At 34.3% G+C, this 24899-nt stretch overlaps 2 protein-coding genes across 3 annotated transcripts; one reads left to right on the forward strand and one right to left on the reverse strand.

Moving 5' to 3' along the window:
- Window positions 1-2128: 2128 nt before the first annotated feature.
- LOC145572083 (tlg2p-like protein a) lies at window positions 2129-12530 on the reverse strand. 2 transcript variants are annotated; one of them, XM_081631104.1, is made up of 8 exons: window positions 12232-12530; window positions 8013-8286; window positions 5054-5143; window positions 4881-4958; window positions 4142-4219; window positions 3973-4038; window positions 3811-3891; window positions 2129-2584 (listed from the first exon to the last, which is right to left on the reverse strand). In XM_081631104.1, exons 1-8 carry the CDS (start codon window positions 12432-12434, stop codon window positions 2480-2482), a joined length of 975 nt encoding a protein of 324 aa, XP_081487230.1. In that variant the 5' UTR covers window positions 12435-12530; the 3' UTR covers window positions 2129-2479. The 2 variants fall into 2 exon arrangements, with proteins under 2 accessions (XP_081487230.1, XP_081487228.1); XM_081631102.1 differs by having other exon boundaries at window positions 8013-8289.
- A 4102-nt stretch (window positions 12531-16632) lies between these two features.
- LOC145572084 (protein DEHYDRATION-INDUCED 19 homolog 4-like) lies at window positions 16633-23553 on the forward strand. Its single transcript, XM_081631105.1, has 5 exons — window positions 16633-16909; window positions 17051-17196; window positions 18702-18779; window positions 19933-20195; window positions 23042-23553. The coding sequence occupies exons 1-5, from the start codon at window positions 16843-16845 to the stop codon at window positions 23148-23150; spliced, it is 663 nt and encodes a 220-aa protein (XP_081487231.1). The 5' UTR covers window positions 16633-16842; the 3' UTR covers window positions 23151-23553.
- Window positions 23554-24899: the final 1346 nt, after the last annotated feature.

Below are 24899 nucleotides of genomic sequence, written 5' to 3' on the forward strand. Positions count from 1 at the left end.
AGGATTAAAGGTTAAATATGACGTCATAAATGGTTTAAAGTGGAGTCTGGTAGTAAGATCAAAAATTTTAAAATTTTTACGGTAGTAATTCACAAATTTTTTAATTCGTGGTAGTAATTTTCAAAATGACATTAATACGCGGTATTAATTGGCAAATTTTCTGTCAAAAAGCATAAAAGTTAGAGTTGAGCAAAACAATATGTCAATAGGCATAAAAGTTAGAGTTGAGCAAAGTTGGTAAAATATTGAATTGAAACTAAGACAAAACAAAAGTTTTACTACCATTACCATTTAATTAAAGGAAAAACAACATAAATCACAATCAACAAAATAGCAAGTTTGTTCATTATTGTGTTACATCAACACATCTACAAGCTGCTTTAATTGACATTTAATTCTTTTATTTAGAAGAGGAGCAAGGATCTTCCAACTCTCCTAAATGTGGTAGCTAGCTTATTATAAAGTAAATATTTTTAAAAAGACATAAAATAGGAGAATATTATACGTAGTAAAAGGTTTAAGCCATTAAAAGGGAATTTTATAATCCAATGTATAGAGATTAAGAGACTAAAACCTAAAGCATTCTTGGATTAAAACACAGCCTCATATAAGCCCACAAATAATCAATAATCAAAACTTACACATAGGGAAGAAATTTTTACCAGCAAAAACAAGTATCAATCAATAGCTATATATTAAAAAACATATCAGCAATGACACGTGTTATCTCTTGATATATTTTTTTTTTTTTTTGAAAAAAAATTCAATTTTAGAATAAAATCTAATACAAAAATAATTTATTGTATATAATCGAGAAGAAAGTACTTACCACTAAAAATAAATTATATTTAGATATTATCATTAAATATAATAAGTTATAATTTAACATAGTCTAGTATTATAATCAAGCTAGTGCGATGCAAAATCCCAAGATCAAAATATCCATTTGTTTTATAACAAACTTAGAGCTAATGCAAAAACAAAATAGATAATTGAAAATAGATAGTTGAATATCGAATTGAAGAGTTGTATTCAATTTACTGTAGAGATGGTGTTAGTTGTGATGTCAGCGGTTGTTATTTTAAAAATAGTTATAAATTAAGGGTTAAAAAAAGAATTTAATATTTAAATTATAAATTAATAATCTCAAAATAAAATAAAAGTTTTGTTTTACAAAAATAATTATAATTTTTAAAAAATACGGTTAAACCGCACCACAAATCGCATTTTACAATGCGGTTTGGTTAGAAGTGTGGTATGGTGCGGTTTGAAAAAGATACAAAATGTAATTTTCCCAAACCGCACCACGAACACCCTTAAATTTGCTTGAGGAAAAACTTTCAAAAAAATTAGAGATTAATATATTAAAATAATTATATTTATTATAAAATTAATTGAGAAAGTAAAGCTTATGTGACATGGGGCACAAAATAGGTACAAAGATGGTTAGCTTGAAATCATGTGGCATTGCAAGCTAATTTAACAATTAACTTACCATTAGAGATGCTCTAAGGATTTACTTGAAATTTTCAAAAATCGCTAACCATGTCATTGTTTGTAGCTAGAAAGTAATTTTTTAGAAAGCAAATTTTCCTGAAAAGTTTTCCAAAATATAGGAGATTAATTTATTAATAAAGTAGAATTTTAAAAACTAATTGATCAAGTGGGACTCATTTAAATAGCAAACTGAAACTACTAACTACAACAAAGATTTGCTTGAATTCCTAATTCCTATATGGCATGAAAAACTAATTTAGCTATACGCCATTAGTTACTTTTGCCAAACACTTATACTCCGTAATATATAAACCTTATTTTACAGTTAGCCTCTACCCACCACTAATGACAGCTACTCGCTATTCTTATAACAATTTGCTACTCAACCTCTAAAAGCTACCCGCTACCATTAGTTTTGCCCTACATACCTTCGAATCTCAACTTTTTTTTTCCTTTTTTTTTTTTTTTTTTTTTTTTGACGAGAACTTAAACTCTCTTCCTCATATCTTCATACAAACCAGACACCAAAGTATGAAGTAATATGTTTTCGCAAAAAAGATTTACAAGTATACGGAATATATTTCCTGAAAATCTATAGATTTACTAAACTAGCTTGCACATTCATGCTAACTGATAAAAAAGCAACACCTCGCCACTGACGAAGATGTTCCTCATAACATTACAATAATAATCAAGAACACTACCGGATCAAGGATCATATACAATGGGGAGTTCATACCCCCCTGAACATTGTTACAAAAATTGTTTCTATAGTGATTATCCAAAATCATCAGAAAATGAGGTTTTCGTGTCACCATTCCTGCATCAGAACCCAGAAAATAATCTATGCAGTGCTTGTATCTGTGGTCCCCAAGGTAATTACAATGAACAGATTTCTTGATCTCACTAAACCTCAGTGACATTTAGCTAAGATGTTCCATGCCAGTGCTAGCGGAGACACATAAGAAAAGTTTCTAATTGGCTAGAATATTATCTCTTTTAGAACGAGAAGCACCAACATAACAAAACACATAATAATGAGAATTGTTGCGCACCGTGCCATACCCCCCTTCTGTGACCTGTCTGCCTGAAATATGAAAATGCAGTGTAGAAATTACAGACTGACCAACAATACTATAGCAGAATTTACTCCATGAAGAAACAAATGTTGCATCAGAGATTAACTTATAAACATATCTATAAACAGAAGAACAAATTTAGTGCAAAACAGGAAAACTACAGTCTCATAAAATGCAGGAAAAGGAAATGCCAAAAAATAAGGTTATTATACATTAAGTACTTATTCAAGCTCTATGTCCAAAGAGAAGTTGCTTAATATGAGAATGGTGTAAAACAGTGAAAGTGCACTTATTTTGAGCTGCAAGAACATCTTTTTTAGGTATATTACTCCGTACTATATAAATGTAGTCACATTCCCTTGTTTGATGAGCAATGCTAAGTCACAATTGCCTACTCAAGCACAGTTTAGTGAGGAAAGATAGGAATGGTTGCACAAATAAATAAAAATAAAAAATAAATATTGCAGTTGGGGATACAAGGGTTCTCACAAAGCTCTTTTAAAGAAGCTGCCAAATCTTAGTTCTCAAAATAGTTTTTTTCTTGCTTGCCCTTTTACTTGTATCTTGCATGCACAGAGTAATATGCAGTATGCAAAGATCCTAGTAAATTTTTAGTGACTCTCCAGAGAGTATTATGTAATCATCATTCTCTCCTGTCATATATTCTAAAAATACTAAGAACACTAAACTCTTGGTATTCCTGTGATGACTCCTTCCTACAATATGTTTATCTATGGTATCATCCAATACTCCTTGAGCCAACACTCCACTAATATGCTCCATTAGTAGAGCTTTTTGTTAGCCAGATCAAATCTGCGACTAAGGCGTGCTTATCTAGCAGGTAACTAATCACTTTGTTCAAGAAATATAATTTCTTTAAAGAACCTCTTCCACTCAACTGCTGGTGAGTCTTTGATCATCTTCTTTTGGGGATTATCCCAAATCCCACAGCTCGAATAAGGGGCAAATCTCGTATACAGCTTAAGGTTTTCTTCAAAAAAAGACGAAATCCACTGAAGTAAAGAACCCCTAACTAGACATCAGCAATCTAAAGACAAGGTTCCTCAAAAATATCTAGACATTTTCTACTGCAATAAATTAATATTGCAAAAGCATAAGTTGAGGCATTAACATATAATAAATTAAGAAGTAAGAACATAATTTTTTTTTTCCAAGTTTTGACAAACAAGAGCTGTGCAAGAAGGGGGTGGGAAGGCAAGAGGGGAGAGTATACTTTCTGAAGCTGTTTGAAGCCCTCCTCGACTGATGTTGCAACATTCTGAATGTTGTAATCTATCCGATCAACAATAGTACCCTGAAAGAAATGGCAACTTCAATCACCAAATTATTAATGGAAATAAAGTGAATAAATACATATACATGATGTGAGAATAACCTGGTCAATCACAAGAACTGATAGGTCTTTCATGATCTGAGCAAGTTCATTTACAGATTCCACAACCTATAAAGTTAACCGAATTCATCAACAAACAAATGCGGCAGAAGTCAGTAACAGGCAATTGTGTAGCTTTAGATAAGAGATAAGAAGTGGGGATAAATGTTACCTGAGTGATCTCTCTTTCCCTTTCTGCTGTCAAATGATCACTTTTTTTGAACTCGGAAATTTGATGATTGTCAAGACCCTATACAAGAAGAGTTCATGTAAACCAAGACACAAATAAACAATATGTTTCAACTGCTAAGAGTTACACCTACAATGAACATCTCAATTTTAAAAACTCAATTTTACTAGGGGTTCAATTATGTTGAACGACTAGAAATCTGTTGGAATCAATATCAAAGATCCAGGTCGCAGGCATACTCCATTGCTTCTCATAACTAACAACTACCAAGAGTGGAATGTAGAAAACACATTCATGCTATAAAACATTTGGGTTGCATCTCTTATAACTTGGATCAATACCACATTATTACACAAATTCTGCATCAACTGCTTGTATCATGAGCAACTGTAAACATTAAACAACATGAAATAATGTACAGGAGTATCAGAAAGTGAAATCATATCATATTATAATTATTATTACAGTATACTGTATGCATTTTCTTTAAGCATTCAAGAATGTATCCTTTAATCATCACAGATCAATCTGCAAAGCTTGAATAGCTAAACGAATGAATTTCTTAATTTTTATCTCCATATGTTCACTTGTAACCAGCTAAAACCAGATACTTTAAGGTTTGGTCGAAAATAATCAACCAAGTTTTAGTTGACAAATAAACAAATAGTCATACAAGATCAATAAATGCTATAATTTCAAGCAATTCAGCAAAAAATGATACCATGTCACTGAATTCATCCTCATCGTCTTTCAGCATGTTCCCATTTAAGTTCATTTCCAAGTCAACACCATCAGTTCCCTGTACCAAAGAAAAAAGAAGCAACGGTTCTATAAAAAAGATGCAAAGTCAATTAGCCAAATACAAAATGAAAAATATTGAGGTATACGCATTACCTCCTTCTGTTGCCTAAGTCGCTTCAAATATGTTGACTGCTTCTTACGAAGTTCAACAGAAAGATTCTGAAGATCTGTAGCAAGGGAACGCTGTCACAGAAATATTCAGAAGTAAATCATTTGTTCTGATATCTTGAGAAATCTTATTTAAAAATTGAACAGAACCATAAAACTTTAAGAAGATCAGGAATCTTCATAAGGAAAACTACTCCCTCCATCCCTATATAAAAGTCCCCATTTGTCTTTTGCACACACTTTTCAGGAAGCTGAATAAAAATGTAAGGTAGTGGGGGTTGGTTGATTAAAAGTGTAGGTAAAAAAAAAAATTTAAAAAAAAAAAAAAAAAAAAAAAAAAAAAAAAAAAAAAACAATATTGTGGGGTTTGGTAGATCAAAAGTGAATAGAAGAGTTAGTTACTACTATTACTAGGGTTTGGTCAATTAAAAGTGAATACAAACCAAACAAAGATTCAATGGGACTTTTATTTAGGATCAAGATTTTTGGATGAAATGGAACTTTTGATTGGAGATGTAGGGAGTACTGAATACTAAAAATAGCTAATCTCACTCAACTTCACCTAAACTAACAAGAAAACACTCACAGAAAAATAACACTCTATCCCAAAAGCTCCTAAGTCCCAACTAAAATTTCTGCTCAAGATAATTCGGTCATTCATCACCAACACCCAAAGCACATCCATGCAATCAAGCCCACCCCAATGTTTTCTTCACTATAAGTAATCCAATGCACCTACAAATCTTCCATGAGGCTATGAGCACACCCAGCTGATCTCCATAATGACAAAACAACCTATTACACAAAAAGAGGCCATGCCATAATGCACAACAAAATGTGACACCCAAAACTCCTCACTACTAAGATGTTTTTTTCCTGAGTAATGTAATGGGCCATGGTCTGAGACTCTGACACTGACACAGGGAGCCCGCAGCCCATTCTAGCCCAAAACCTTTGGTTTAAGCCAGGCAAAAATGTTTGAGTGTCACCTTAGCCAAAGAGTACTAGGTCATGGACTCATGGTGGTGACATTGACCATAACCCAAGGCATAATATGTAGGATAGCCACTGATTGGGCCTCTGTTATGTATCAGCCCATACCATGCGTTAATTTTCTTCAGGACCTTGGCTTCCCCCCCCCCCCCCCCCCCCCCAAAAAAAAAAAATAAAAAAAAAAAAGCTGAAACGAAATGACATGGCTATTTGTGAAAGAAGCTACTAAAAAAGAGAAACAGAAGCAAGCTCTCCGCTTTAGCGATAGAAAGAGAACCTCAAACCTAAATCTTCTAAAAGTATAAATTTCATAAAAGGCTTGGACCCTCACAAGTCACAACCAAACAAAAACAGTAGTTAGAATGTAATGCAAAGGGGAAATGTGATAAAGATGAGGGATGGAAATGAAAAAACATATATCTAGACATAAGCCTTTTTTCCAAAACTGAATCCTAAACCTCAACTTCTTATATGACCATGGCAATGTAAAAAAGAGATGCCACAGAAAAAAAAAAAAAAAAAAAAAAAAAATTCAAGAATGGAGCAGAAGGCATGGTTGCATGTTTAATTGCAAGAACATCTATCCATTACCCTAAAGTACATACCTGTATGGCTGTATCTAAGAATTAATATGAAAGCAAATTGTGTGCATAAGAGGAGCGGAATAACCACTCACCCAATATGGAAACATTTTAAGCCACCAAATTTTCGAGACCTTGACCACTCCTCTCCCAAGGCTTACAATCCTCATCCCACCCCCACAAGATGATCTATCCTGTCCTCTCCTACCCCAAACCAAAGGAGGTTCTCCATAATTTTTCACTACTCTAATCACCAAGAGGAAGGCTAAAAAGAGAGAGGTAATACATTAGGGTACTAGATAACAGGAATAAATGTTTGAATATGATATGACCTATAATCACCCCTCCAACTTTCTGCAATAACACAAGACTGATAAGAGAATGGTACGGGAACAAGGAGAAAGAAAAAGTACAAAGAGTCGCAACGAGAGTGGATGGGTGTGGCCAGTGTAGGTTTAACTTAAGAGAAGAATTATGAGAAAAAACTTACTAGTAGTATGTCAACTTATAATTGGGGTAGACATGATTAGGTCAACTTTCTACTGGGATGATTCGGATGAAGGGAGTATCTTCAAACATCTTTGCCAAGCTTTAGAATTTTTTGTAAAAGTTTTATTCTTTACAAATATTGCACAAACCCAAGTACATAAAGAGCACAAGATGTCCTCAAAAAGTAACTGAAGAGCACTACGTAAGTCTTAAGATTAACCCAATTTTTTTGTGTCTCCCCTAAGTACAAAATTGGGGAAGCCCCACAGTCGCTTTAATCAATAAAGAAGCTAACCAAACCCCCCCAAAATGAATCTGTGACCACTCCTGTACATAACAATATTTTTTTACAATGACGTCAACTTCCATTTCATGCTTGAAGGGTCAAGTGCACCTATACTAACTCTGCTGTGTAACATATTGACCTGACACATTTGCCAGCACCTACTTTTTATCATTTATAACTTCAATTGTCTATAAGGAAAAATTAAAAGTTGATATTATAGAAATAAATATTGAGAAAAATCTAACAAGATCTCATGTAGCTATGTTTCTCCTAATGTATAAACAAAAGTATTATATTGAAAAGAGAGTTAGAGAGAAAGGGCCCCACCCTTCCCTTGAATGTTCTTCCCTGACCTCTTTTTTTCAAGACATAGGATAGAGGTACTAAACTGTAATAAACCTCAGACCTAAATACAAGCGCTCATGCATGCAAAATTGTTCAGTTAGGAAGTGAGGACTGAGAACAATAATAAATATAATGAATATGTTAACAAATAAATCAAGTTAACGCTTAAACCACATGATACATGTAACCACCATAAGTAGAAAATTTAAACCAAAAATTACAAAACAGAAGTGCAGGTATAAATGCCCACCTGTACATTTTTTCTAACACCAGAATCCTCAGAAGGGCCGCGTGCTGAAAGTTCCTTCAATCTTTTCTCTGATCTCCTCAGTATATCAGTAATATCTAAGGTAAGGCCTTCAATCAGACGCTGATCTTCCCTACCATCTTCAAAGGATGGCATTAAAGCCTTGGAATGAGCCTTCACTAGCTCTGCCATTTTGAGTCGAGCACGTTGAATATTTGCAGTTATCTCTTCTGCAATGTCTACCCATGCTGGTGGTAGACCCACTGTTAATGCATCCCTGCTGTACCAAAGAAATAAATTTCACAATAAAAAAAAAAAAAAAAATTCCACTCAGGTCACCACAACTAGGAGTATAAGTCAATTCTGAATGGCGTAATTTAAAACTTATTCTGTACAATCTGATGATGATGTCATTCAGCATGGTTGTTCTCCATAATCTTATGTTTGGTCAACCTACTTTCAAATACGTTTACTGCTTCAGAAAATCAGGGAATAAGTTCATTTAGTATGACTTATTGGACATATCATTGATCAATATTGGAGTTAATCTAATTGATTATAATTATTTTCCTTCCCGTACAATCTATTTCATATCTCACCCAATAAAGATAATAGAGGAAGAAAACAAAAGGTAAAAGGTAAGCAATTAGTAATGACAAGTTTGATTGAAAGTCTCCACAAGTAATGGGTTGAATAAAAGCATGAATATTTTTGAGCAAAACTTACTAGGGTAAAAAAAAACAAGGCAGAATAAAATGTTACTACTCTTTGGCTTCAGTTCTAAAAAGACAACATCGAAATGGCTCATTAAACTTTCAATGGTCCTTCTATAACGTGAAATAGCATACAGTCATTGCGTTTTTCCAAGAGGCATTAAGATAAAGTTAATGTTAATGTCTACTCTGTAAACAAAATTATTTTTGACATCAACATCCAAACCTTGACATGACAATCTCCACTTGGGAATGGTGATAACCTCAGTGTTTGAAAAAGCGCGCCTAAGGCACGCCTAGGCAATGAGGTGCAAGACAATAGGGGGTAAGCGCTTTTTTTGGCCTGGGCGAGGCGTTTTTAATAAGGCGCACTAGAGGCGCCCGAGGCGCACATGAGGCGCACCTAAAGCAATTTTCTGCCAAATTTTTTAATTGTTTATATAGTGCGCCTCACTTCAAAGAGGCGCGCCTAAGGCGCTGCATAACCCTTATCACTTCAGCACGCCTTGAGCTTTTTTATACATTGGATAACCTTAGCATCTCCTAAACATAATCTGTACAAGGTCAATATCTAAACATCCACCACCCCGGTAAAAGGAAAAAAACAGTGTTGGAAGTTAAAACCAGTCAAGGTAAAGAATAGAACAAACTCAGCATTGAAGGTTGATTTTTTATTTTACATCTAAGACAATGAATGTGGAGGTATCATACTATTTCAAGATAAAAAGATGCATTTGGACAATGCTCCAACCCCTCCATCCCTCACTGTTTTACCCCTAAACGTTGAACTGCAAAATAACTTTGTTTTATAAAGTGTGTGGTTCCAATTAGCCTATACACAATATATCAGCCAACACATACAAGCTTTCCAGTTTGCAGGAACAGTAAAATAAAATTAAAAAAAAAAAATAAATAAATAAAAAAAAAAAACATCAAACAATGTAAGCCGATAAATTTACAATAGCTTCTTCGCTCTATGCAAAAGTTACCATTATCTGCCCATATCACCATTTTAATCACATAGGAGGTATATTTATTCACCAATTACAGCTTAATTACACTATAGCATACTAAAAGCTCCAATGTAAATGGGAGCAAATGGCCATGAGGCATGAACTCAAAAGTATTTGTTGCAAGAAAAGTCTCATATGTATATAATAATGCAACTCTATATCCAAGAATGAGTATTTCAACAAAAAAATAAAGAAATTAAAATAAAAATAAACTCATTACCATTACCGCCTACAAAAACCGCAAAATCACACCATCACCTTATATGTTAAAACAGGTAAGTTACCATTATGATTTATCATATTTCACACATGAATCTGTGAAAGAATAATGCATACTTCAGCACTTCCAATATCCTTAAAACCTAAGACACTCTAGAACTATTGAATTTCAAAAAGTTATACGCCTAAGGAAAACAGCATCTAAGGAAAACCCAAGAGAAATCCCATTGAACGGCACCAAAGGCCCAAAGAATTCAGAATTTTGGAAAGGGAATCACCAACCCCTATCATAAACCCTTCAAAAAAAACCCAAGGTATCCTCCTAAGAAAAAAGAGAGGCTCAAAGGATCAACAAACAAAATGAACAAAACAAGAGAGAGAGAGAGAGAGAGAGAGAGAGAGAGAGAGATTGCCATATGCTAGTATGCTACCTTCAAAGTGTAACTTCAACATGATACCCTTATAATCCCTTCTTCTAGGGACAACAACAACCTTCCTATCCACAAGAGGTGCATTAAAAATCTGATGGCCACCAAAGCACGTAGCAGCCTTGAAGGTATCCAAAAAAGAAATTACCCAATCTATATTCTATAACAACAAACCTTTGCTAATATTGTATACGAGACATTAAAAGGTGTATATTCCCTAACTTTCAGATTGGAAATGGAAATTATTAATGTTGGGTTCATACCCATGTCAACTACATTAGTCTCATTAAACTGATAACACCATTAATCATCAACTTCCACCAAATCATAAGATTCCAAGAAAGACAAGGAGCCATTACAGCTCAGGGAATTACTTGGGTTACCTCACTCTGTAATGAAAACAGCAATGTATATCTTAGCATCATTAAATGGCTCTATATTACAGCACTTTCAGCACTTAAAATACAAGAATAATCCAATCCCTCTATCATATGCCTTCCTTAAACCCTCGAATATAAGAACTCTCAAAGAAAGTAGTGGTCCCCTCACCAATGGCCTCTTGTATCTTAACTTTACACCCCCGAAACTCATTCAAGTCCTAGACTCCTACCATAATACAAGGTATAATCAAAGTAGGAATGAGTAATCTACTTCCTTAGCCATATCACTTCATCTATTGATTCACACTCCTCTCTTTTAAGGATAAATCCTTTAAGAAGTCCTTAAGGGGTAAGGCTTCCTATCCAGGCTCAACTATCAATTACAACTCCCTCTTTAGTTTGAGTTCCTTGGCAATCTTTCCTTTCTCGCCTTTTGGACAATGAGCTTCCTTAGTAATAACTAATTTACAAGTACATCATTCACATTCAGTCAATTATGTGGAAAATGTCACAAAACCCCCTTTATAAGCAAGATGAAACAGAAAAATTATAGCTTAGTCATTAGTCATCACACCAAACACATATACACATATTCTGTAGTGATGTCTGAAACCCAATATAGAAGCTCTAAACAGCAATATTGTCACAGCTCTTGACCACGTTATTTGAATGTGTACGTATTCAATACACAAATTGGGCATCGACCCCACAGAAGCAATGGAAACAAAATTGTTAAACAAATAAAGAATGCAAAACAATACTTCTTAATTTATTCCTGATAATTTATTCATACACCCTCATTTTGCCTTCCTTTTACTACACCCTTCACTCCTCATAACCGTCTCATTCCTTCATTTTGATTCTCCATCAGCCTCCAATCTTGACGAGAGTTAAATTCCAATTGCAACAAGATATTGAACTACAGACAATAATTCACTCTCCGAGCCAAAGCAAACCAGTCAGCAAATCCAATCACTATATTTCTCTCTGTTTACTCTCTTTGCCTTGCCAAACAGCAATGCGTGAGAAAATTCACATCTCCTCATCGCAACGAAAACACTATCAATTTCTATTAACATGTTTCACTTACAACTTTTATGAACAGATCATATGAAAAAGGATCAATCCATAAGTAAACCCTTATCACCAAACATCAGTGCTAAATTTGAACCCAGAACAAGTGAACAAACTCCATCATCCCGATTTCTATTAACATTTTTCAGTTACAACTTTTGTAAACGGAAGTTGAGTTCATTCTACATAAAACTAGCACTAACTTTCCTTTTGCATCTCGGGGAGCCACAAAGGACAATGATGTAAACGGGATTCGATCCGAGCTCACGAGCAACCCCTCCCCCCACAATAAGCTAAATTTGCAATCATCAATTCATAATTACTCCAAAAAAAACAGACAATTTACAGAAATCAGATAAAATGTAAATTACAGTAGGAGAGAGAAAGCAAAAAACCTGGAAGTAGAAGGATCTTCAGTATTAAGAGGAGTGTAAGAAGAAGAAGATGCATTCGAATTTAACAGTGAAGTCATCTCGATCACCGGACCACCACTTCCGCCGCCACCAATGCCGCCCATTAACGATGAATCCGGCATTTTAACTGCTTTAATTGCATCTCTATGCTTTCTGAACAGTGTTGTTCGATTTCTTGTCGCCATTTTTCAACAAAATCAATTGGAATTGAAAAATTGGGGATTTTATGAGTGTGATTGAGGAAAAATTAGGATTTATGGGAGAAAGAATTAAAATTAATGAAGATATGAATTTCAAGAATGAAGAATTGGAGAAGGTGATCAACTTTTTTTTTTTTGGGTTTTTTTGGTTAGAAAATATTTAATTCGGACCTTTCTATCTTTCGCTGAGTTACGTTGGTTAGCCTCGAAGCAATCGCGTAAATTATTTTTTTTTTTTTCTCTCTTTTGACCATATTAATAAGGAAATTTTGACTTTTACCACCAAAAAAAATTAAAAAATTGTTTTTTACCATCAAAACTTCTAAAACTTTTATTTTGCCACCAAAAAAATTTCTAAAAATTGTTTTTTACCACCAAACGGCAAGAAAACCGTTAAATCTAACGGTTTAAAAAATTTCCTTCGAATTTCATGCGCAAAGTATGTTTTTCATGGGTTTAGGGGGACACTTTGGCCCTATGGGTCCAATTTGAGGTCAAAATTGACAAAAAAATGATCGAAAATGCCTCGTTTTGCGTGTTCACGCAAATCAAAGTTTTTTTAAACACGCAAAACGAGGCATTTCCGATCATTTTTTGTCAATTCTGACCTCAAATTGGATCCATAGGGACAAAGTGCCTCCCAAAACCCCTAAAGAGCATGTGTTTGACACGAAAATCGAAGAATTTAAAAAATTCCGTTAGGTTTTTGACGACAGGTGGTAAAAAACAACTTTTAATTTTTTATTTGGTGGTAAAATAAAAGTTTTAGAAGTTTTGGTGGTAAAAAACATTTTTTTGATTTTTTTTGGTGGTAAAAGTCAAAAAATCCTATTAATAATCGAAGTTGGTAAGAAATACAGTAATATAGTCATGCGAAGTCTTATGCATTTCAATGCTTACAATAGATTTTAATATTTTTAATAATTTTGCATAAATAGATTACAAAATTGGAGGCTCTAAGAAAATTATTTTTCAAAATATTCAGGATCGCGTTTGGAAGAAACTCAAAGGTTGGAAGGAGAAATTTCTATCTCAAGCAAGTCGGGAGATTCTTATCAAGTATGTGGCTCAAGCTATTCCTACTTAAGCAATGCAATGCTTCTCAATTTCGGTGAGTTTTCTTAAGGAGGTCGAAAAAATGTGTAGAAATTTCTTTTGGGGTTAAAAAGGTGAGGAAAGGAAGTTGTGTTGGGTGACTTGGAACAAAATGTATAGGGCAAACAATAAAGGTGGTTTGGGTTTTCGAAATATGTAGCTTTTTAACAAAACAATGCTTGCTAAACAGGGTTGGAGAATTTTAACAAATGAGAATTCTCTGTTGACTAAAGTGTTAAAAGGTAAATACTTCCCCTCTTCGAATTATTTTTTTAATCTAAAATTTGTTCCTAATGCGAGCTTCACTTGGAGATCTAATTTTGAGTGCCCGTCATATTGTGGAGAAAGGAGCAAGAAAGATTCTTGGTAGGGGAGTAGCATAAACATCTAGGAAGGTCCGTGGTTACCTAAGCTTTTCCTGATTTTTGCATTTTGTCAACTAGAGGTGTGGGGGATAATGTGCCAAATTTTGTGAATGAGTTGTGGGACGATTAAAAATGGAACCAGAGTGTGTTAAATGAGCTTTTCACACATAGGGAGGTGACATATGCAGTATTCCTATTCCTTTTTTTTGTGGTTATGGCACCACTCGAAAGATGGGTACTATAATGTTAGAAGTGCAAACAACCTACTTATAGAAGAAGAGGAGAGGGAACGAGCTTATGATTCTGCTGGTTAGTGTTTGTTCAATTGGAAGGCTATTAGGCATGCTAGCATTTCACCTAAGATAAAGTTCCTTGCCGCAAAGGAAAGTCTGCCTGTGAGAACCAATCTGGTGGTGAGAGATGTGTGTTCTGAGATTCGGTGCTCCACGCACGTGTGGAGAGGTAGAGGAAACAATTATTCATATGCTACTGTTATGTCCGAATGTAACCCCGATTTGGAGGTACTCTGTGCTTAGGCCTGACTTAAAGATGGATGAGGACAGGAACTTCAAAACATGGTGCAACGCAGAGATCGAGAAAGTCAAGAATCCTAAGTGGTGGGATATTTTCTGGTGTATGGCTTGGGGAGTATGGATGAGGCGAAATAGGTGGGTTTTTAATGGGAAAAAAATGCCTAAGCATGAGATTGCACACAAGATTATTAGCATTGTTGGCAATTTGAGAATGCGAAAGAGAGGCTTGCTGTGAATCAGCCCTAGCAGTTGCTTGGTTCGGTGTGGACAAGGCCTGCTAGTGGGCTGTATAAACTCAACATTGATCGATGCAACATTTTTTTAGCAGAAGCAGCTTGGTATTAGGGGTGTCTTGCGGAATGCGGTTGGTGATGTGTTGTTGGCTTATTGCTCATGTATTGGGGGGGGTGTTTAAGGTGGATGTAGCGGAAGCAATTGCAATGAGGTAGAGTTTTTTTTATAGCCAGAGAAGCGGGGTTCAGAGACTTTGTTCTTGAAACTGACAATATAAAACTATTTTAGCATATGAAGGAAGGCATCACTCCTCCTAATGCGTTTGTCAATGTGGTGAAGGACATCCTAATGCTAACAAAAGACTGTCGAAACTTACAGTTCTCCTTTATTAAGAGGACCGGAAATGTTGTGGCTCATAGCTTAGCAAAATTAAGTTGCAATTTTAGTGAGTGTCGTGTTTGGCTAGAAGAGTACCCTGTTGAGAAGAGACTTTATGTAATGATTTGCAAAAAGGATGATTTAATAAAAAGATAAGCTTTTGGTTTGTGTTAAAAAAAAAAAGATTATAAGACTTTTAAGTTTTAAAACGTGTTTTGAAGAATAGGAGTGTTTAAGATTAGAAATGTTCAAATTTTTAATCTCAATCGCAAAATGAGTGTTTTACGCCCTCTGTGGTTTTGTTTATGAAAATTGGTTACATTTGTCATTATAAGTGTTCCCTTTAATTGCTATGTTTCAATTATTTCTCGTACTTTACGTCTGTATATGTAAGTTTGGATCCTTCACAATGGCAAAATTTAAAATTTTTGCTTCCATTCATAATAAACCTCAGCTTATCGTTAGACACCTCAATGAAACTTTATTATTTTCAAGAATGAGACTAAAACATTCCCAAACTTTCCACCGATCGCACTTTGCTTTCGAAGAGTGGAATTACTGCACCCACATAGATAACTATGTAGGCTTAGGATCTCCAATGTAGAGATCCCAAACCCATCATCTTCATCATCCAAACCCTCCTAACCCCCAATTAGACGTATGAGAAGCTCCTTCTCTAAACTTTTCCAAACTCAACTTTGATGGTTCGGTCAAAAACAACTCAACAATAGCTAGAGTCATTATTAGAGATAGTGACTGCACACCCATTACAGTCCAAACTTTCGACCTTGGCACCAACAACAATGTATTCACAACAGAAACTTCAAGTCTTCACAAGGGAAGCATCCTTGTCCTCCAAGAGTGAATACAAAGTCTACACGTTGAAGGAGACAACCTACATCGAAAGCTATTTGGTCGATCCCGTGGCAGATTGATCATGCTATAGAAAATATCAAGATCTTACTTTGCAGATTGTCCCATTAGAAAATTTGACATGTTTATAAAGAAGCAAATAAAACAGCATATTAGACTGCAAATATTGGGCATAATGTCGATGGATATTTCTTTTTGTTACACTTCTGCTTTGTACCCTATGCTTTCCTTAAAACCTTTTGGATCGCCCTTCATAAGAAAGGGGTCCTAATTATATCTTTTTTTTTACGGACTAATCTTTTTCTTTTTACTTATCCATAAAACTAAGTTAAAATCCCGTGCAATGCACGATTGTTAAATATTTTTGACAATAAAATTATAAAAAATAAAATATTTAAAAAATATTCAGAAATATTTCATTTGTGTATATATGGAATATGATTATCAAAGTGGATTTACAATCATAGATTCATAGTTTACTTATAGATTTTGCAAAAAACAAAAAAAAAGTGGAATTTTTTTTTTACAAAGTAATGACAAGTGTTATGAAAGAATTTGTTTTTAAATAGGTTAATAGATACAAAGTAGATAGATAGATTGGAAAAAAAAACATTTATCAGAACAAAGCACTTGTAATAAATAAAAATAAATAAAATAAGAATGGTCACAAAAAAGTCTTTTCCCTCAAATCAGAAGCCGTGGAGGCTAAGTATCGAAACAGCCCCTTACCTCGGCTTTGGCCCCATAAATTCTCTCTCCTCTCTCCCAATATCCACAATTACACATCTTCGGGGGAAAAAAAAAAACTCAAAACCCTCGCATTGACTTGTTTAAATATTCAACCTTTTTGCATTCAATCACACCTATTGCTACAGATTACCCAAATTTCAGTTAATTTTGTGTATTAATTTATCAATGGATGATCGAACTTGGAACTTTTCCCTCTCTACTTCTTCTTCCAAGTACAATCAGTCTTACTCTGGTAAAGCTCTAACTTTGTTGAATTGGGTTTTTTTAATCCCTGTTTTTTGGGTGTTATTTGAGTTCAATTTGGTTTTGATTGATGGGGTTTTGTTTAATTTTTCTGGGTATTTCTGAATTTTAATTTTTGGTTGTTTTTCAGATAATTTATTGGAATATGAAGAATTTGATGGAGATACTGATAATATTGAGGTAGATTATCCATGTCCCTTTTGTTCTGAGGATTTCGATATTGTTGGATTATGCTGTCATATTGAAGAGGAGCATTATGATGAATCTAAACGAGGGGTATGTTGTTTTCTGCTGTTTGTTTATTCTTTCAATTAGTTTTATTGACTGCTAATTGTAGGTTGTATGATTGTGATTTCGTGTTCTTTTTATAGGAATTTGAGATAGATTAAGTTGAGTGTATTATGAAATTGGCCGTCCTTTTGTTTTATCATGTTGCTAGCTTCCTAAGTATTGTCAAGACGTCAAGCCGTATTAGAGATAGGCCCATTGCTGGGAAAGTTAGTTTGGGATTTCTTTAAGATTACAGTTAGGCTAAAAATGATTTGATAATGAATACTGAGATAGTGAATTATGATGGGAGGGATTTTTTAGTGGGTTTTGACTTTTGACGTCATCTTTGTAGATGAACATTCTTTAACTGATGCTTGATATGTAGACTTCACATAGTTTTTTGACTGACACTTAATGGCCTTTGTTTTGTATAATTTTCCATGAAATTGATGTCCAATGTGTTTTATTGTAGATTGTGTCATGAATTTGATGTATAGTTTGGGTATAGGAATTATATTGTCAGCTTGAATTTGCCATAAATGGTTAGGTCCTTAGGAAGCTGAGGTCCTCCCCACCCTTCACCAAGATTGCTTTGATGCAGACTAAAGCTATAAGGATTTCATTTAATGGACTTTTGCCATTTTTGATGGAATCTACAGGAACTTGAACAATATTAGAGGATTTTTTAGGGTTTTGGGGGAAGGTTAAGCAAGAATTTTGCTAGGTTTCTTTGTAATTCAAAGGGGCAAATGAATTGTAGAAAGTGCAGTTTCAAAACATCAGCTAATATTTAGGAGTAGTTAGTTTTGCCAAACTTTTCTTTATTATCTGTTCCTGTGTGGTAGAATTGTAGTAGACACAGTCTGATTATTCAAGTACAAATTATATGCCTATATCCTGCAATAGCTTCCCTTGTCATTTTTTCAATAATTCGAAGCCCAGACAAGAAATTAAAACCTCTATTGAAAAAAAAAAAAAAGAAAAGAGTTTGCTATAGTGGATGAAACATTGCAAGGTTGGGATAAAAGATAGTCGTAATTGAAGTATTTTCCAAATAAGTAAATTTTTTAAAAGCCAATAAATAGGATTAAAACTGATTAAAATTGTGCAATGACAAACAAAGCTACGGATCTTTGCCACACGTGCCTGCATTGTGGGCAGTACTGCAAATATGCAATAGCCCACATAGTTTACCCTGATACGCGAAGCCTAAACTTTTCTAGGCATCTTTGCCACCAAAGTGCATGGCCATTATACCTATGGTGTATACTATTTTCCACAAAATTGCATGGCCTATCTAGCTGAGTTGTATATTACAAGCATTGTTCTTGGTCATAACATGCATAAATTTACCCCAATATGCTAAACCTAAACTTTTCTCAACTTAAATGTCACATGATTGCATGACCTTTTTACCTGTGGTAATCATAGTGAAAGATAGCAGCCTGATAATTTCTCCTTCACTTCAAACTCTGATGTTTAGATTTTAATAATGTTGACACTTTTGACAGGTTTGTCCCATGTGTGGAACAAGTGTTGGAGCAGACCTGGTTGAGCACATAGCTTTTCAGCATGAAAACATCTATAAGATATCCTTTTTTTACTCATTAATTTGAATGCTAGTGGTTCGTTGTGCATTCAAAATAATTTGCACACTGCGCATAGTTAAAAATTGCTGAAATGGTCGTGTAGTCATGGAACAGCTTGTGACAAATGAATAGAAAGGATCACGGTTAACGCGGCTTGAATTCTTTCAAAAAGTTCACATTAATAGCTTAAAGCCTCATTTACAATGTCTAAGTTTAATAAGTACCACATATATCTAATAACCAAAACTATCATAATATGGGTGGGTAACATATATGGTGGACACAAAATTACTTGAGATACCATGTTCTATGAACTGCATAATAAATTACTAAATATTTTGGTCAATTTCAAATAAAATAATGGATTGGCGAAAAAAGCGTTTTAATGCAAGGGAGTCAACATCATGTAATATGTAAAAGGTGACATGGGAAGAAAGATGTGAATTCTATTGTGGAATTATGTAACATGATTTTGCGGAACAAAATGCACACTTTAAGAATTTTTTCTTTTGTAAACCCAGTAAGAAACTACTGGTTGCAGTAGGGTTGATACATAAAAAGAAAAGGAAAAGAAAAATAAGGTAAATTATACACATTTTCAACCTTAAATATCTTTATTAATATAAGAGTAGAGATTATAATAAGTTGAGGCATAGTACTTGGAGAGTAGTTACCAAGATGAATATAATGAGACCTCACATGACTACACTTTCCCTTATGTATGAATCACAATGTGTGGTTGAAGAGAAATGTGTGAAAGAGGAAGTATATTCTATTGAAATAGGCCCATTCATGCAAGGGTTAGCAAATGTGAGTCTGAGCTTATTTTCTACTGTCTATGTGATCTCAAAGTTATACTAATCAGACTACATGTACTCCACTGCCCGTGGACCGTCACTTTCTTACCTGAATGATTGTTTGTGTTTACAGCATTTAAAGAAAAGGATTGGAGCTTATGAACTCACATATGTTTGTTTAGAAAACCCTAGAATCTGATTTTTGTCTGTGCTGCTTTAGATGTAAAAAGCTTGACTTCTTGAGCTCTTAGGATGTTCTTATACCTCTATTTTTTTTTTCCAGTTGAAAATCTATATTAATGTTTGTTCATCTCTCACCTTAATATGAAGAAATTTTTCCTTGACTGAGTACTTACAGCGGGAGCAAGGCTAGACATAGTCACGGTGATTCTCAGTCTACTCTTGCTTTATTAAGGAAGGAAATGCTAGAGAGAAGTTTGAAATGTCTTCTAGGGAGCTCTTCACCTGTAATTTCTTCCTCTGATGCAGCTGTTGATCAATTGCTCTCATCATTTGTCCGTAGCTATTCAACAACTCCTGAGATCGAAAGCAAGCCATCGTGTTCTTCAGTTGATGCACCTGTGAAAGAGGAAGTTGTGGATGAGGATACGCTAGAAAGGTGAGAGATGTTTGGGCTATTTCCCTGATTCATGGTTTAAGGATTGTGCACTTCTTCCTTCTTGATTCATTTTGGTGGGTATGTTACATGGCTTTTGTCTGATGTTAGTATTATTCTTGATCCTAAGTTTTCATGCCTCACTTGGCTGCATCAACCTGCTTTGTGGCATTTTATCTGATGGTAAAACTTCTATGCCTGGTAGGTAATTAGAAGCAATCAATCATGTGTAAAACATGCCTTGATTGTTGGAACTCGAAACCTTTTAGGTTTCTCATACTCTTTTGACTCTGGGTGATAATGCATCTCTGATGATGTGGGTGATGTATGACATGTTAGATGAAGTCCAATAGTCTAATGGCTCTATTCTATTTTGAAGTTAAATAAATTAAAATAATAATAAAAAAAATCAGACTAGATAAAACTTACATTAATACACATATTGGTGTTATCAGCAGGACAAGTAAATCTCTGAACATTAGTAGTTGTTAATTCAATAGATATCAAGTGGAGATCAGAGAGCAAGGTTTCAGAAATTGGAATTAATCATGGAAACTAAATACAGCTCTGTGTGGACAAGGGCTAATCTCTCACCTGGGACGATTGAAAAGGCTGAACTTGTTGCCAAAGTGGGTAGCTTCACATAAGACAGCAGAAAGGGTTCTAAGGGCCTTATAAACGACTGAGAATAATGGGAACTCAACAGGAGAATATGTGCTAAAATTGTTGGGATTTTTCTGGATAATGGGACTAGTGAAATGAAAAGGCTACAAGTAGAAAAAATAATACTTGTAATATTTTCATAATTAGAAAGATACACAAGATATGTAGGAGGGTTTAGTGTTTCAGAATAGTAATTAGTAACTAACAGAAAGACAAAGTTTACACTTAACAGATAGAACTCCTGTAAACTTTTGCTTTAAGTTAGATTTGGAAAGATTCATATGACGATTTACCATTCCCCTTATGGATGATTGTTTTGTGATTATGATACCCTCTTAAGGAGGATGATTGAATGAGTAACACTTCCAGCTTGACAGCTTGTTGAAATCTCTTTGTGTTTTAAGAGTTAAAATTTGAACAATATGAACACTTGTATGAGTTTAGGTACTTATGTATGTGTTTCTTTGCTTTTGTGAAACCATAATCGTGTCCATATTTTGTAGATGATCTAATGGTATTCTATATGTTACAATTTTTGGAAATATATATAGCATGGAGGGGAGGGGTGAAGGAGTAAAAGGGATTCGTTAGTTTGAATTCATCACCCTTTCTCCAAATAGCTGCAATTTCAGCCCTTTTCCCTACTACTCTCTGTACCTGTCATGTCATTTGTTGCATATAGTTTTTGGTTTCAGCTGTAATGTAGCAACATGCCTGTTATTCAACTTATTTCTTTCAAGTGATAGAAACCTCTGAAACCACCCCTTTATTTTCTAAAAATCGCTGCAAATTATAAATGCAGTAAATGAAATCTTGCTACCTCTTCATATTTGGCTGTTCTTGGATTTACGAGCTATTGTGGTTCTGTTGTAATCTATTGCTGAAGAGGGTGCAGTATGTAGGACATCTAACCCAAGTTTTCCTGGACAGCTGGGGGTTTTTATATGCATTGTGGCTAGTGTTAAGGCTTCTGAGTAGTTAAGTCAACATTGGGGTTGCCTTACATTGTAGATTTGTAGTCTGTTGTATACTAAAAGAAATTTTACCCAAGCTGTAGATAAGCAAAGCCTCCTGAAGACTTCAGTTCTCCAGGATTGATTTCTTCTATCCATACAAAATATGGGTATCTAGTTTGGTTAAAAAAAAAATAAAAAATTGGTTATGTTTATAGTTCCTTAAAATTTTGCACTTTGAATTTGCAGTTTATTTTTTTCATTCTCTGCTGGGTGAAAAATAAATCAAGATATAGGTGTTTGTAGTGCTTGTGATAGCTTCTTCAGGCTATTATTAAAGCTCTTTTTGTGTGAGTGTATGACCAATCTAGACTGCTATTATACTATCCTTGTTGTTTGTACCTCAATACCTCATTTATCAATTGATCTGTTCCAGAGTGCAACTCCTACTGATGTGTGCCAGTAGAGTAGACAAGATATGTTCATGTTAAAGCATTTTACTGCACTTAAGCTTCATCGTCATCTTCGTCTCATTCTCTCCCCCCCTAGTGAATTCATTATGAATGTGTTTAATAAACATGAAAATATGAGATACTGGTAATATGCAGAACATTGAGGAATTACCGAACCATATAAGTCAGATGTGAGTTTGAGAACTTTCTGAAGTAAAATATGACTTCAGTGCAACTTACTTTGATACAATCAAATCTTTACCCTCCCAGGAACCAATTTGGCAGCTTGAAATTTTCTGAGCTGATGAATATCCAGCTGTAATTGATGTGTCACAGGCTATATATCTGGATCAGCTGTTATTTGCAATTGTCTCGTCGTTAGTTTCCACATAATAGGGTGTTTAGTGATGAAGTAGTCACCTGAAATATTTAAAAAAATTCCCCATGTTACATGTTATTTTGTGCAGGTCTAGAAGAAAGATATCTGTTGGACTGGCTTGTGTTTGTTTTACATGTCTAGAAATAGATAGGGCTGGTTCTGGGGCATTGTTGCTTTGAGGTATACTGTCAGTTCTAGGCCAAAGCTCTAATTTAAATGTAGCAAGCTTGTATGTGTTTCTTGTTAGTTGTTACAAGTGTTGTGCTTGCTTTGTTCAATTTTGCAGAAACTGGGAATTACCAAATATTAGACTCTCTGTTTGAATAATATCTTATAGTTACTGGAATGTTTTTAAATCTGCCAAAACCTGAATCAGTTATTGACTATATTCTGTAATGGCAGGGGAATGAAAAACTTTGTTATATCCGAGGAGAAGCAGGAGGAACATGCACAAAAATGCAAGTTTATGCAGTCGCTTGTATTTTCTACTATCCTTGATGATGACTTATAGTGGTGACTTTGGGTGGCAATTGTCTCAGCTCTTGCGGAAGAATGCTCCAGCTGTTTTATTTATGGACCTATCCGTGTAACTTCAGATCAGCAATGATATCACTAAGCTTAGTGAAACAGATGAAGAAACCAGGCTACAGCATGTATTGCAATCCGCAATGTAAGAATGTAACACTCTGCACATAGAAACAACATATTTACTGTTGTGATATAGTTTGTACTCTTATCGGATGTGATTTAGAAGATATCAACATTCTTATGTGGTAAGAAAAAGGGTGAATATGGTGTTAGATTGTAGAGTGGCAGCCATCGCGTTGTATGAGATGATCATATTACGCTGTATTGTGAGACTAACATGACTATGTAACTATATTCATGAAGTTATTTCTTTACTTACTATGGAATTACTTTTCATCTAACTAATACGGAGTAACTCCTACACAATTATCATCATCGCGTGTTTATCTTTGTTGGAGTTTATTGTTAGCCTCGAAAAAAATCAAAGGAGGCTAACTGGCTAACGATTAACTGAGCAATATTAGCAGGCCTAAGCAAATTAGGGGCATACGTTAGCTAGTAGGTACTTGTAAATTTTGATTATTGGAAGAGCATGAGAACTCCATAGAAAGTCAAGAGTCAGTTTAACAAAAGCTGTTATTTTTTAGGAAATTTTGTCAAGAATTACCAATTAAAGCGCATGTTTTGAAAACATACCTATTAAATTTTTTTTTTTTTTTAAAAGAACTACCACAAAGTTGTAAAAAATTTAAGTAGCACTATTACTCTAGTAATTCCAACTAGAATATTCGGCATATAGGTTCTATTTTTTTACCTTTACTTTATAAAATAACCATCTAAATTGACTAAATTACCCTTCATAAAGTTTAAAAGTGGTAAAAAGTGAGACCCAAATGTCGGAGATTCTAGCCAAAATTGTTAGAGTGGTAGTGCTACTTAAACTTTTTACAGCTTTGTGGTAGTTCTTTTAAAAAAAAAATTTAATTGGTAGTTGTTTTCAAAACACGTGCTTTAATTGGTAGTTGTTGACAAAATTTTCTATTTTTTATTCTAAGTGTATTACTATATTGTGTATTGTTTTAACATGATTCCTGCAAAGAATTGAAAACAAAAACATGCTCTTTTTTTTTAAAAAATAATATCCTCTTCATTTATTAGGAGACCTTGGTACAAACAGCAAGCTTGTTAGTTGTTACCACTTACCATGCATAAAAGTAAGAAACCCTTCTTTGTGCACCGATGAGATTTCACAAATTACAAGTTTACAAAGTCCACTCACTTCGACCAGTAAGAAACTCTTCTTTGTGCACAGATGAGATTTCAAAAATTACAAGCTTACAAAATCACTCATTTTGAACTACTGATAAGTCTTTGTGGATGTCAACTAGTTTAATTGTAAAAGTATTGAGGGTAGTATTTAAAATTTAAGATTAGATTTCGTCTATATCATTACCCTTTATAGCTTTTTATATATAAATACAAAAAAAAAAAAAACATAACTTGAAAGTGACTTGATTTAGAGATTACAGGAAGAGGATTGAATCAACTCAAATGTTATGAATTATTTTAACGATTAATTACCCTTTGTATGAACGATATTAACGATTCCGATTTTGAAGAATCAAACTTATACACTGGTTTCTGGTTCCAAACTATACTTCCTTCGTTCCAATAATATTGCAACAAGGATGAATTTACACATCTCAAAGCACATTTATATGTAGACGAATAT

This window comes from Chenopodium album, chromosome 12 (genome assembly GCF_948465745.1).
Source record: "Chenopodium album chromosome 12, dcCheAlbu1.1, whole genome shotgun sequence".
Lineage (NCBI taxonomy): Eukaryota > Viridiplantae > Streptophyta > Magnoliopsida > Caryophyllales > Amaranthaceae > Chenopodium > Chenopodium album.

Bases quoted from the DNA above. Each gene is read 5' to 3' on its own strand.
- LOC145572084 (XM_081631105.1), top strand. From the start codon at position 16,843: ATGGATGATCGAACTTGGAACTTTTCCCTCTCTACTTCTTCTTCCAAG. The intron at 16,910-17,050 runs GTAAAGCTCTAA...GTTGTTTTTCAG, and splicing joins GTACAATCAGTCTTACTCTG to ATAATTTATTGGAATATGAA. The intron at 17,197-18,701 runs GTATGTTGTTTT...CACTTTTGACAG, and splicing joins ATGATGAATCTAAACGAGGG to GTTTGTCCCATGTGTGGAAC.
- LOC145572083 (XM_081631102.1), bottom strand. From the start codon at position 12,434: ATGGCGACAAGAAATCGAACAACACTGTTCAGAAAGCATAGAGATGCA. The intron at 8,290-12,231 runs GTTTTTTGCTTT...TCTTTGGTACAG, and splicing joins GAAGATCCTTCTACTTCCAG to CAGGGATGCATTAACAGTGG. The intron at 5,144-8,012 runs GTGGGCATTTAT...TTTCTGTGACAG, and splicing joins GTGTTAGAAAAAATGTACAG to CGTTCCCTTGCTACAGATCT.